This window comes from Hipposideros armiger, unplaced genomic scaffold (assembly GCF_001890085.2).
Source record: "Hipposideros armiger isolate ML-2016 unplaced genomic scaffold, ASM189008v1 scaffold_871, whole genome shotgun sequence".
Lineage (NCBI taxonomy): Eukaryota > Metazoa > Chordata > Mammalia > Chiroptera > Hipposideridae > Hipposideros > Hipposideros armiger.
The window spans coordinates 26,421-40,520 of NW_017732221.1; the positions used below are offsets into that span (position 1 = coordinate 26,421).

Consider the following 14,100-nt stretch of genomic DNA (forward strand, 5'->3'; position numbering starts at 1 on the left):
ACTGCTGGGGCATGTTTCCAGGTGGCCAAGTCCTGCGCCACAAGTCCACGGCAGATTGTCGGGCTGTGCAGGTACCCCTGCGGCAGGACCACAAATGTCCATTGTCGTCCTTCCCAAGTGAAAGCAAACTGCTCCTGATGCTCTGGCACGATGTTGATGGAGAAAAAGGCGTTTGCCAAGTTTGCGACATAATGAATGGTACTTTTCCAGTGTCAAGGACAGATGGTCCAAAAGGTCCATTACGAAAGGGACAGCGGCATGCAGGGGCAGCGCCACCCTGTTTAGTTCCCGGTAGTCCACAGTCATGCGCCAGGTGCCATCTGGCTTTCGGACTGGCCACACAGGAGAATTGAATGAGCTGTGAGTGGGGCGTATAATGCCTGCCCCCTCCAGCTTCAGGATCGTCTGGCTGATCTCCTCAGTCCTCCTGGGAGGCGGTACTGGTGCACACGAGCTGTCCTAGCAGGGCTTGGCAGGACAGCGGGCTTGTGGGGCGGATGCCCTCGCACAACTGTTTTCACAATTCACACCTGCAAGTGGAATTTGCCCTGTGTTGTCTGCACTGCAAAGCCCTGCAAAACACCCACTTCTAGTATGTACTCCGCTACCAGGGAGATGTACACCACATACGCCCGTGGGGCAAGGTGTCCAGTGCCCAAAACCACAGTTGCCTGCCACACCCGTATATGACAGCCTCCATACCCCTCTATGTACACTAGGGGGCCTCCAAACCGGTCTGGATTGCCATACAGCAGGGTGCTGTTGGCACCCGTGTGCACCAGGGCCAACACACGATGCGCATTGCAGGGGGACCAGTGAATGGTCAGTTCCACATGAGGCCTCTGGTCTCCCAGCTCCCCCGCCAACCGGGTTCCTCGGCCGGATCCCTAGTCAAAGAAGTCCTGCAGCCACACTTCACAAGCGGCGACCTTTGGTGGCTTGGTAAACTTCTGCTCTGGGCTCAACTGGGTCCAGAGGGCCAGCAGCACCTCATGGGGCTGCTGTTCAATCTTCACCTGTGACACACCTGCTGCCAGGAGATCAAACCACATTTGCCTCTGGCTTACTTTGACAGGCCTCGCTGCCGCTGGGCGGGGGCTCTGACTTTCACCCTGCAGGTGAGCCCTGGGAGTGGTTTTGACGGGCCTAACCACTCTCCCCACTTTGTCCTTCTGCCAGATCTCCACGTCACCCAGCCTAGCCATAGCTGTCGCGACTTCATAAATGCGACGGTCCACAAAGGGGGTCAAAATGGCAGCCACTGGGTGCCAGACGTAAGGATTAAGGCCTTCATCCATGTGGTGAACACTTCCTCATCAGGGCTATTGTAGCGCTCCCGAAAGACCATCTGGCGTATGCCCATCTCCCTGATGATCTGCACCGGGTCCATGGACGTGGAACATTTACTGACCACCTCTGGCAACTCCCCAGAGTCTGTCCAGACCATGCGGGCTGCCGACATGAGCTGGTTGATCAGAGAGTGATTATCCTGGTCATTGCCCACCAAGCGCTGAACAATCTGCAGGCGCTGGCTAAGGGAGGGCATCACCATGATGGAGGCGAGTTGGGCCATCTCATTAGGTGACAGCTCTGTGCTTTCGGCTCCATCATGCCACAGTCGCAGCAGCCAACCGGGTATGGTCTCTCCAACCCATTGGTGAAACTGCTTAGCTAACTCCTGGAGTTCAGCCGATGTATATGCCGCAAATGTCGTGTGCTGCTTGACCTCCAGCGCCCGGGCAGGGTCTCCTCCCGGGGCTATGGGCTGGTCGTGCTCTATCTGCCGCTTGATTACCGGTGGGCCTGGAGTACGGCTTGCGTTCGGCTCTCAGGTCATGACACAGGGCGGGAGAAAAACAGGGAGCCTACCTGGCCTTCCAATGCCTTTTCCAGGGCACAGACCCGTTGTTCCAGCACCTCCTGAGCCTGCTTCAGCTGCTGCACTTGCCACGTCTGGTCATGTACGGTGACCGCTTGCTTCTGCAAGACAGAGGAGCAGCCATGCAACCCTCCCTGCTGACTCACGGTGGGCCATGGGCATGCTCGTCTCCATACCGTCTTCTAACACCTCCCGTACAGCCTCCCTTACAGCCTCTGGTGTGGACTCCACCGCCTCCCAGTCCTCAGGAGGGACCCAGGCCATGAGGAATTCAGTGACCGGGTGCCGCATAGTGGAATCCTCCCCTGAGCACCTTGGGGCAGTGGGGCAGTCACTCACCATATCCTGCTGACTACACCAAATGTCAGGTCCGAGCGTGTCAATCAGGGAGCATCTGGGTGGTGAGATGCCCAGCTGAAAGAAGGCACGAGGCAGACTGTGTGCCATAAACGCAGCAACAGCTCTTTATTCATCTGAGGCCGGGGCCAGAGAGAGCGAACTCCAAAATGGGAGCGGGGTTTTATACCCGCATACAAACAACAGGTGCGTGGTGCCAGCACACATGCGCAGGAAGGAAACATACAAGTAATTAACAGAAAGGAAAACAGGAACTGTACATCAGCAAGTCATTGCCTCCCCTCTGTCCTACCCAAGGGGGAGGGGCAGGCCAGTCTCCAAAGCCTGTAATCATTTCCTAACTGAGAGGCCATAGCACCTGGGCCCCACAGAAAGTAAGAAAAAAAAACAAAAAAGGAAGGTCATATCATGAAGGATGTTTTAGCTCATGGAAAAGTGTTTGAATTTTATTTTAAATGCAGTGGTTTTAATCAGTTTGTGGAGAACTGCCATGTGTGTGGGCAAGAGCTGCCACATGATTGAGCAAAGGTGATGGTAGATTGGAATAAGGAAGACCAGTTAGAATGATGTTTCTATCATCCAAACAAGAGAAGATCATGGCTTCATCTAGAGTGGTGGTGGGAAGTAAAGAGAAAAGAGTGAGTACAGGATAAAATCTAAGAGCCTGCTGATGGATTAGAGAAGAGCAGAGGGCTTGAGGATGTCTTCTAGGTTTCTGGCTACAGTAACTGAATGGGTGACAATGGGGAATGTGGGCAGGTTTGTAGGGGAAAGTCACTATTAAACAGTTAAATTTGAGATGTCATTGAGACATCCAAGAGGAGATATAAAGTAGACAACTGGAGATTAAAGCACAGAGATCAGAGAAACTGCCTGGCTTGAATATATATACTTTAAAGTAATCAGCAAAAAGAAAGCATACATAAACACATACATATGTCTTTCTAAAAAACTATAATGCTTATAAGTAGTTAGAGAATGGGCAACCTGGTGTTTAAAGTAGGCTTGACGCTTAGAAGATGCTCGGCACCACAACCCTAACGTCTAAAAGCAGGCAGGGAGGACCCAGAAAAAAACACAGAAGGAGCAACCAGTAAAAAAGAAACACACAAAGTTATAAATAGTGAGGCCAAGAGAAGAAAGTATATTGAGAAAAAGGGAGTGCTTGTGGTGAATGATGCTATGAGATCAAGGATAAAGGATGATGAAGATCAAGAAATATATATATTAGCTTAAACATCATGGAAGTCATCAGGGACATTCATGAGAAAATTTTAGTGAAGTAATAAGAGCATGAAGTTGGACTGAGGTAGTGATGGCATGACTACGAGGTTTGGCAATTAAGTTCGCGAACTTGCCACTATACACTTACATTGGCAGCACTGTACAAACAGCTCGGTAAGGTTTCCTAACCTCAGTATATCAGTGTCTCACAGCTGTGTTAGTGTTGACATGTGGCGATGTCTGGCTGAGTGGCGTTCATTATTGTTGCGTGTTTTCGTGTGCCATCATGAGAATGTCTGAGCTTGAATTAACAAACAAACATTACATTTCACGTTAAACTTGGCAAAAATGGAAGTGAAATGAGAGGCATGTTAGTCTAAGTTTATGGGGATAATGCCAGGGAGAAAACGGCAGTATATGAATGGATTCAATTTTTTTCTGAGGGGAATGAACGCATCACTGATGAAGGGAGGTCAGGGCGGCCAGTAACAAGCAGAACTGATGAAAACATTGCAAAACTTTGTCGAATTGTGCATCAAAATTGTCAGCTGACCATGAGACGCATAGCAGACCAAGTAAACATTAGCAGAGAAACAGGAAGATCTTAACTGAAAATCTTAACATGAGAAAGGTATGTGCAAAAATGGTCCTGAAGGAGCTCACTGATGAACAAAAGCAAAGGAGAGTCATAGTTTGCCAAGACCTTTTGGAGAGGCAAGGTGATGTTTTGGACCATGTTATCACTGGAGATGAAACATGGGCATACCAATATGACGCTGAAACAAAGCATCAAAGTGCACAATGGAAGTCAGCCAATTCTCCATGACCAAAAAAGTTTAGTCAGTCCAAATCAAGAGTCAAAACAATGTTGCTAACCTTTTTTTGATATCAGAGGGATTATTCATTATGAATTTGTACTAACTGGGCAAACAGTTAACCAAGTTTACTATTTGGAAGTGCTGAAAAAGCCATATGAAAAAGTTAGACAACCTGAGCTTTTCACCAACAATTCATGGCCCTTGCATCACGACAACACACCAGCTCACAGTACTGTCTGTGAGGGAGATTTTAGCCAGTAAACAAATAACTATTGGAACACCCTCCCTATTCACCTGATCTGGTCCCCAATGACTTCTTTCTTTAGCTGAAGAGAAAGGAAATACTGAAAGGAAGACATTTTGATGATGTTCAGGGCATCAAGGTTAATATGACGACAGCTCAGATGGCCATTCCAGAAAAAGAGTTCCAAAAGTGCTTTGAAGCATGAACTAGGTGCTGGTGTTGGTGCATAGCTTCCCAAGGGGAGTACTTCAAAAGTGACCATAGTGATATTAAGCAATGAGGTATGTAGCACTTTTTCTAGGATGAGTTCACGAACTTAATTTCAGACCTCGTAAGACATCAGAAAAAAGAGAAGACAATCTCTTTTAAAAAAAGAGGTAGGTGCAGACAGTTCTTCCAAGAAATTTGGCTGTAAAGGGAAGCAGAATAATGGGGGAATGGCAGCCATTTTTTTACAGGATGGATCTGGATAGGAATGTTTATCTAGTGATAGAAATGAGTGAGCAGTAAAATATGGGTTAACAATTCAGGAGACAAGGGAGAAGTCAATTCCTTGAGAAAGTGGAAGAACAAAGGGGAGAGACATCTCCTCCATGGAAGCAGGAGCACAGGTGGACAAATAGGCTGCAGAGTTATCAGACGGGGATTAAGTTAAACCCAGTGGCTTTTGTTTCCTCAGAAAAGTGTGAGATGGCATCATTGGCTCGGAGTGAAATTCTGCAGGTTTGAGGAGAATGCATTATGTGGTCATCTTGGTAATGACACAGGACATCTATTTTAGTGCCAATTTGATATTGGAGATCATTTATTGAAATTATAATCACTCACTTGGGTGTGAGGGTTCGTCTAATAGCATTCAGGCACTTGGGAGCAAGTATGGAGAAGGTGGATGCTAGATCATGTGTAAGATTTGAATTCTGCCAGGTTAGTATGGTAGACTGAGAGTGAGGCATGGAAGCCAAGGAAACTGAAAGAACGATGATAATGAGGGCCTGGATTCTAAACTGGGCAAGTGGTGAGGTAAATGAATTGGAATCCTTGAAGATACCTAAGAAATGTAACAGTAAAAGCAACCTACACACAAAGCCTAAACATGTTCTAAAAGTTTTTTCTGTTGCTGACATCAAAGCTCCTTTGGAGGTGCTTTTTAAATTCATTATCAAATAATGCCCATTGTCTAGCCTCATGTTTATAAACACACAATTTATAGATTTCCCTTGGTGCTAAGCACTGTCTACTTTGATATCTTCCTTTTTGCTACTACTGGTGAAGGAAAGGTTCACTTGCACAGTTTGTAGCTAAATTTGTGGTAACTATTGTGCATTAATATACTGCGGTTCTTTGGGATAAAAGGGGATGATAGCCTTTTACTCCTATTTTCTGAATGTTTGACATTTAATAGAAAAGTTTTTGGAAAAACCACAGTACTGGTCTACACTTCTGCCAAGGCTGTTCTTGTCTCCTTCATCTAGACTTCTTTCTCCTGGGGACTAAATCTCCCAGAATGCAGTGTGTCACTTGCAGGCACTCTGACTCTACCCGATTCCCTGCACTAGTTTTCTCAGAGTTGATGTATTATTGCCCTTTAGTTGAGGAATAAACCCTGGACTCTGAAAGTCCAAGCCATACGTTATTGCTCAAGCTATCTCTCTGAGCCAGGTCAGGTAAAACTAATTGTAGAATGTTTGGGTCACCAATTATGTTTTACCATTCTGGTCCATTAGTCTCAGAATTAATAGAAAATTTTCCTAGAATCTGCACTATATTAAATATCAGTTCCAGATTTTTTTGTGTGAATTTTGTAATTTCTGTTTTTCCCCATGTGTATTTTACTGTGAAGTTGAGTCATCCATTACTACCCACAACCTTTGCCATTATACTGCATTACATTTACTTACTAGCTTTATTGAGAAATAATTCACATACCATAAAATTCCCCCTTTGAAGTGTTCTTTAGTATATTCACAGAGTTGTGCAACCATCGCCACTATCTAATTTTAGAATATTTTTATCATCCCCAAAAGAAACCCTGTACTTATTGGCAATCACTCCCCATTCTGATTCCCCCAGTCCCTGATAGCCATTAATTTACTTTCTGTCTCTGGATTTACCTATTCTGAACATTTCATGTAAATGAAATTATACAATATGTAGCCTTTTGTGTCTGGCTTCTTTCATGTAGCATGTTTTCAAGTTTTGTCCATGTAGCAGGTAGCAGTAATGCATTCCTTTCTGTTGATAAATAATATTTCATTGTATGCATATACTACATTTTGTTTATTCATTCTTTAGCTGATGGATGTCTGGCTTGTTTCCAGTTTTTGTCTGTTGCGAATAATGCTGCTATGAACATTTGTGGGGAAGTTTCACGGTGGACATACGTTTTCTTTTCTCTTTGCATTACATTTTCCATTTACATGTTAGCTTTAAATTCCCTTGAGGCTAACTAGCCTAATAATTTCAGGGAAGTTATTTAGGAATTATTTAAAGTGTTCCACAAGACCAGAGTGAGCCACTCCCATTGCTTTACCTTTCATCATTCTTGTACCAAACTGAGTGTGATAGCCCTGCAGCCTGCTAATACAGACACCTCTACAGCCTACTCTTACAAAGCAGCTCCTCGGTGATTGGTAAATGTGAACAGTATTACTTTAAAGGATAATTCGAAGTAATGCTTTCATAATAAAGTAATCCTTTCATACTAAAAAACATGGAGGTTTCTGTATAAAAAATTGCATCTTAACCGCCTCCTTTCTCATTCTATCATGCTCACCCACTCTGAGGCACAGGCTATATATTTTTTTGAGTTGTACATAGACATTCTCACCTAAATTTTCACCTCAAACTAAGGGGCTTTACTACTTATTTGTACCTTCTAAGATTTGTATATTTTATGTGAGACAAAATGATGATGTGTAAGGTGGTTAGTCTTATGTGAAATTATTTACTAGTTTAATAATAACAGCTGCTGTTATTATTTGAGCAGCTGTACAAAATGTGGGGATCGTTGGATAAGGTGCATGGCATGCAATATCCACATGTTATAGGTTCAGTAATGAAATCTTCAGGTGGTAAGATAATTCACTTACATAGGAAGGAGTAGAAACAGCATTCAAATCCAAGTATATCTGACTTCAAAGCCCTTCTTCCATTATTACTCCAAAGCCTTCTAATAATTACATCTTTATTCCTTTGACTTGAGCCAAATAGGAAGTTCGGCCCTTATAGAAAAATTTGATTTTTTAGTCCTTTATACCTTTACTGTGCACAGTTGGAGCAGCCCCTTCTCTAAGGAATAGGCCTTAATAGTGAATGGGTTATGAGTTCCTTTACACCTGAAAATGGACACAAAGAGGACCATGAAAGGGGAAAATGCATTTATTTCACTTCTATATTCTCAACATCCAGAACTTAGTAAGTCCTAAATAAATGTTGATTGGTGACTAAACAATGAGAGGATTTCAGAAAACAATTTTTTTCTTTTCCATTTACAGTGTTGCCTTGCTGACTCCACCTCTCCTGGAGTGCTTTGGGGGTCCTTCCTTTGCCTTCCCTTACCTGCCATAGCTATACTTTCTGTCTGGGTTATCTCATCAAGTCCCGTCAAGTCTTCCTACTTGATGATGACTCACATCTTTATATCTCCATCCTTGATAACTACTGACTTCAAGACTTTCATATCAACGCAATCACTTAACTTGACAAATGTAGTTTAATACCTAATAATCATCTCAAACTAAGAACAGCTAAAACAGACCCCCTGGTTTTTCTCGAGGCCATTTCTTGCCCCAGTCTTCCTCATCTCAGTACCTGGCACCACTATCTTACCAGTTTATACATCCTTTTCCACACACCCTACACGTACTCCAATCAGCAAATCCTGTCCATTTTATTTCCACCCCCTTCTCTCCACATCCACAGTTACTCTCTCAATTATAGCCATGGCGCCTCTCACTGTAGTCACTTAACTGACATCCTTGCTTCCACACTTGCTTTTCTATAGTCCATGGTCCACAAAGCAACCACAGTGACATTTTAAAATATTAATTATTGTCTCATATCTCTACATTTCAGTTCTATTCTTTTTTTTTTAATTAAAGTTTATTGGGGTGACAATGGTTAGTAAAGTTACATAGGTTTCAGGTGTACAATTCTGTAATATATCATTTCTACATGATGTGTGTTCACCACCCGGAGTCAGTTCTTCTTCCATCACTATATATTTGATCCCTGTTACCCTCATCTGCCACCCCTCACCCCCCTTACCCTCTGATAACCACTAAACTATTATCTGTGTCTATGAGTTTTTGTTTCTTCATTTGTTTGTCTTGTTCCTTTGTTTTCAGTTTTACATACCACATATCAGTGAAATCATATGGTTCTCTACTTTTTCTGTGTGATTTATTTTGCTTACCATGTTCATCTCACTTCCCACTTTTATTACTTCTAATCATACTTAAAATCCAAACTCCATCTCATGACATGCAAAGCTTTACATGATCTGGCCCTTGCCTACCTCTGCCACCACGGTCCTCCCCACTTGCTACACTGTAGCCAGGCTGGACATCTTGCTGTTCCTTCCATATGCCAACTTCATGTCTACCTCAGGGCCTTTGCTCTTGCTGTTTACCCTGCCAAGATTATCTTGTCACCAGGGTCTGTGAATGGCAGGTTTCTTGGTAGAGTTTAGGTCTCTATTCAAATGCCATCTGTTTAGAAAGGCCTCCCCTAACCACATTTTATCACATTGTGTTAATTTATTTTCTTTACACCATTTATCACTATCTGAAAACACCTTGTATATTTATTTATTTACTTAAGTGTCTTTCTCCATCCCTAAACTCCACCCTTATATAAACATAAAGAAAGGTTTATAAAACTAATGACCTTCTTGTCATGTTTATCATTGGATTCACTGCCTGGCTCATAAGAGGTTACCAATAAATATATGAGGGAGAATATATGAGAATATAATAAATAAATGAATGCACATTGCCTGAGATCAAGCCTAAATGCTGTGACTATGTCTATATTAATTAACTTACCTGCTGTATCACTATTAAAGCTTACCTTTCATAACCTTATATTGTTTGATGTCTTCCTAAACAGAACATTTTTATTTCTTGGAAGATTCTAAAGATGCTCTCCTTTGTGGTTTCAGCTCAGACTCAGGGTATGTAACACTTGTTTTTAGTCTAAAGGCTGCAAAAAAAAAAAAATCAGTTTGTTGATAAGATCCTTTGGTTCTGTATTGTTTTCATGTATTGCATGGCATTGTTTGACTCATTCCGTCCCACAGTGAGTCCAGACTTCATAACATTCATAGTTACCGTATACCTTTGAAGTCAAGACATGGAGGTAGTACTTGAATTAAAACAAGATGCATGTCCCATAAATCTTAAGGAAGAAGAAAAAAAATGACTTCAGAAAACCCCACCAAAAGTTTCTTGGGTAGTTTCCAGCCTTTCTTCCTTGAAAGAAGAAAGACAAAAATCAGTTTTTCTTTCCATCCCAAATTGTACTCATTCTCCAATCAAGTATGACTGTAATCATAGTTGACTGAATGCAGTGGCAGCTTGGCCACTCTAAACAAAAGGACCCCACAGACTTGGTAAAGATGCTGTAAGAATCTCATATTAATGGAAATGCCCATCTTGCTGTTTCTCCTGTACACTGAATCATTCTTCTGCAGAGCCCTCATTCCTGCCCCCTGCCACTCACCCTGCCACCTCCCCACCCACATATCTCTTTACCAGGCTCTGTGTGCACAGGGAACATAAAAGTCAACAAGATGAGGTTGCTGCTCCCAGTGACACCTCAAGTCACTGCATTTGGCATCATAGATACCACTCCACCAATTTTAGAAAGAAAAAAGGCTTAAAGCTACAAATCTTTATGAACTTACACAATGGCTGTACTTTGACACACTTGATTCTAATTTACTCCAAGAACAATTGGGGGAAACACGTTTTTGTTAGGGGCCTATATGTCGATTTTTGTGGATACAAGAACTATTATATGATACCTGGTGAACATTTCCAAGGTTTGATAGTGATAATGATGATGATGATGATACTAATAGCAGCTACCATTTATTAAATGCTTTCTGTGTGCACAAATGAGGTGAGGTAATTTGCATACATTACCTTCTTTAAACTCAATAATAATTTTAACCTTTTCAGATAGGTGCTATTGGGTTGTCGGAAAAGTCGACGCATTTTTGCAACAAAAACCAGAAAAAATACGTCATGACTCTTCCGACAAACCAATATTTATCTTGTTTTCACAGAAGAAGGGCATCAGGCCTTAGAGAATTTTAAGTAATTTGACAAAGTCACCAAGTAGAAAATAGTAGGGGTGGGATTCAAACCCAGTTATTTCCAACTCCAAATAATGTGTTCTTAATCAGTATTCAAATTTTAGCCCCCTAGAAAAGGAACCTTTAGTTTCCCAATTTTTTGCAGTACTATTTAGCTTGTATCCTGAAGGCACCCTGACTTGTGATCTTCTTTTTCACATGTAGCCAGTGCCCGGAAGGGTACAAATGCAAGAAAGCAGGCAGAAACCCCGACTATGGCTACACAAGCTTTGACACTTTCGGCTGGGCCTTCTTAGCCTTGTTTCGGCTAATGACCCAGGATTACTGGGAAAACCTTTACCAACAGGTGAGTGCCAAGAGAAACATTCACTGCATAATCTGATGTGTAGCCATTGCCAGCTTTATAGATGAGATTTTATTCAATTTAGAATGGAGAAAATTCTATTATTACTAAAATTAGGTATTTTCTACATTTAGCACTATTAGGATAGAGAGTTCTTGAATCATAAATTATGTTTTCTTGACCTTATTTGATCTCTAAATCCCTTTCCCCCCTCTGTGAATATTGGTCCTGAGTAATAGAAGAAATATACTCTCTTGACACAAACTATGCTTTCCATACGTCTTTCTGCTTGGAGTGCCCTAAACATCAGGCTCTCTTATGCTCATCATGCTTTAGTTTTTGAACTCCTGTGTGTACAGTTGTTACGGACTGAATTGTATCCCCCCCCACCCCATCCTAATTCCTATGTTGAAGTCCTAACTCCCAATACCTTAGAATCACTATATTTGGAGGTAGAGCCTTTACCCTCTTAACTGAGTTAAAATGAGTCTGTTAGGATGGATCCTAATCCAATCTGACTGGTGTTGTTATTGAGAAAGGGAGACTAGGTCGTTAGATAGATACCAGAGATGCATATAGGAAAAAATGCCATGTGAGGACTCAGGAAGAAGTTAGCCATGTGCAAGCCAAGGAGAGAGGCCTCAGGAGAAACCATACATGTCTACACTTTAATATTGGACTTCTAGCCCCTAGAACTGTGAGAAATAATTAGTGTTTAAGTTACCCGGTCTGTGGCATGTTGTTATGGCAGCCCTAGCAAACTAATAAAGAATTAAAGACTCAATTCACTTCTCTAAATTTTCTGCTCCCAATTCAGTTGCTTCTTGTTCTAGACTTTCATGTCCTTTGAATATTCTCAGGTTATAGCATCTGTCACTTGGACTAACTGTTAATTCACATGGCCACCTCTTCTACCTTGAATGTGATCCTCTTGGGCCTGTGGGCCCTATCTTTCCACTTATGTATTCTTAGTGCCCAACCCTAAGAGGGAGACCAAAAATGATTATTCTGTATTATAAATAATAACAAATCACTTTTCTCAGATTACCCTGGATTCTTTTTTTGACTTGTTTTATGTTTATTTAATTTCTGAGAATATTATAAATAAATATAGAAATTATACTCACAGGAAAAAATACAAATGATTTTTTAAGTAGGCAACAAGATACTTACCTTTACTGCAAATTAAAATGAGAGTTATATGTAAATTTTTTTACCTGTCAGAATGACAAAGATCAAAAAGTTGATCAGCGGGCCGGCCGAGTGGCTCAGTTGGCTAAGAGCTCGCTCAAGAGTTTGAGCTCTGAGCAATGGTGGTTCGATGCTCAGGCCGAGCTGAGCTGCTGATGAGCTGCCAAAAGGTGGCAGGATGGCTCAGCTGGAAAAAAAAAAAAAGTAGATCAGAAGAGAGATACTAACTGACAGATATGTGGAGACAAAAGTTCTCACACATTACTGGGAACTACTAGAGAGGGTAACGTGGGAATTTCTATGAAAATTAAAATGAATATGCCTGTTGACCTCACAATTATACTGTGTGCTAAGAATTCATCTAAGAGAAGACACCAGTAACAGTAGTAACTGATAGAAAAGGCAATTGAGTAAGTAGGCATCAGAGATAGGATGACATATATCCCATCTAATATCTGTACCACTTTGATTTTTTATCCTTTATTATATTTTTAAGTATTTAGTAAATGTTAATTAAAACCATATATAAGATGAATACATAAGGTCATACAATAAAATTATCTCTCTTGTGTGAATATAATACATCATCATTACCACTTGTTAAAGGTAGAATTTTATCAGTATAAGGGACTATAGAAATTATCTGGTCCTGTATTTTGCAGTTGAGCAAAGCAGTTAGTTTTACAGTAATTTTCAGACTAGGGAAAATTTTTCAGGATTATTATGCTTCATAATAATCAAGAATCATACCTAATTTTAGTACAAGTTTAATAGATTGCTGTAGCTTTTTTACTGAAAAAGTATGTATACTAATACTGATTGTTTCCAGTGGAGATATAATTTTAATCCCTTTATATTTTAATAACAAGAGATTTTGCAGAAGTGCCCAATTTACCTATGCCTAATATGCCATTCAAGTTGAAACAATTTATAAAACAACGGAAAAAACCACTGTGTTATTAAATTAATGATTTCCATTTTTCCCTAGACACTGCGTGTTGCTGGGAAAACCTACATGATCTTCTTTGTTGTGGTGATTTTCCTGGGCTCCTTCTATCTAATAAACTTGATCCTGGCTGTGGTTGCCATGGCCTATGAAGAACAGAACCAGGCAAACATTGAAGAAGCTAGGCAGAAAGAGTTCGAGTTTCAACAGATGATAGATCGACTTAAAAGAGAGCAAGAAGAAGCTGAGGTATTGTTATTTGGTTTAAAATTCTTCTTACACGTAGAAATGCAAAGAGGAACACCAGAGGCCCTGTGGTCTATGCTAGGCCTTTCCCAGGGTGATTTTCTTTAATGCATTCCTTCATATAAACTGAATCTTCATTCTCATATGGTGGAAGAAACCAATTCTGGATTGGGTAATAACTGACATGTGACCCATTCCACCTTTCTCCATAATCAGCTCACTCTAGCACAGAGAATGTTCGAAGATGTTCCTTCTAAACCTGTTACCCACCATTCCTCATGGTGTATGGTATTATGGAAAGTCCCCAAACTGATGTATTCAAGTTCTGATGTATTTCCCCCAGAACAATTGTACCACAAAGGTTAAGGGAAAATTATTTTAATGGTGAAGTTAACAGATGCTTTGTGGGGTAGAAAGCAAAATCTGCATCAATTTTTATAAATATTTCAAGGATTTTTAAGATAAAATGTGAGATATTAAAAAAAATCATATGTAAGGTTGTGGCCACTTTAGGCTAAGTCGCAAATTCTTGA

General features: G+C 41.3%; 1 protein-coding gene across 1 annotated transcript in view; it reads left to right on the top strand.

The window, feature by feature from the left end:
- Positions 1 to 14,100, top strand: part of LOC109374887 (sodium channel protein type 9 subunit alpha-like) — a 108,105-nt gene that overhangs the window by 15,532 nt on the left and 78,473 nt on the right. Inside the window, 3 exon segments of the mRNA XM_019629847.1 lie at positions 9,632 to 9,695; positions 11,046 to 11,187; positions 13,364 to 13,570. Coding sequence (XP_019485392.1) covers positions 9,632 to 9,695; positions 11,046 to 11,187; positions 13,364 to 13,570 — 413 coding nt within the window.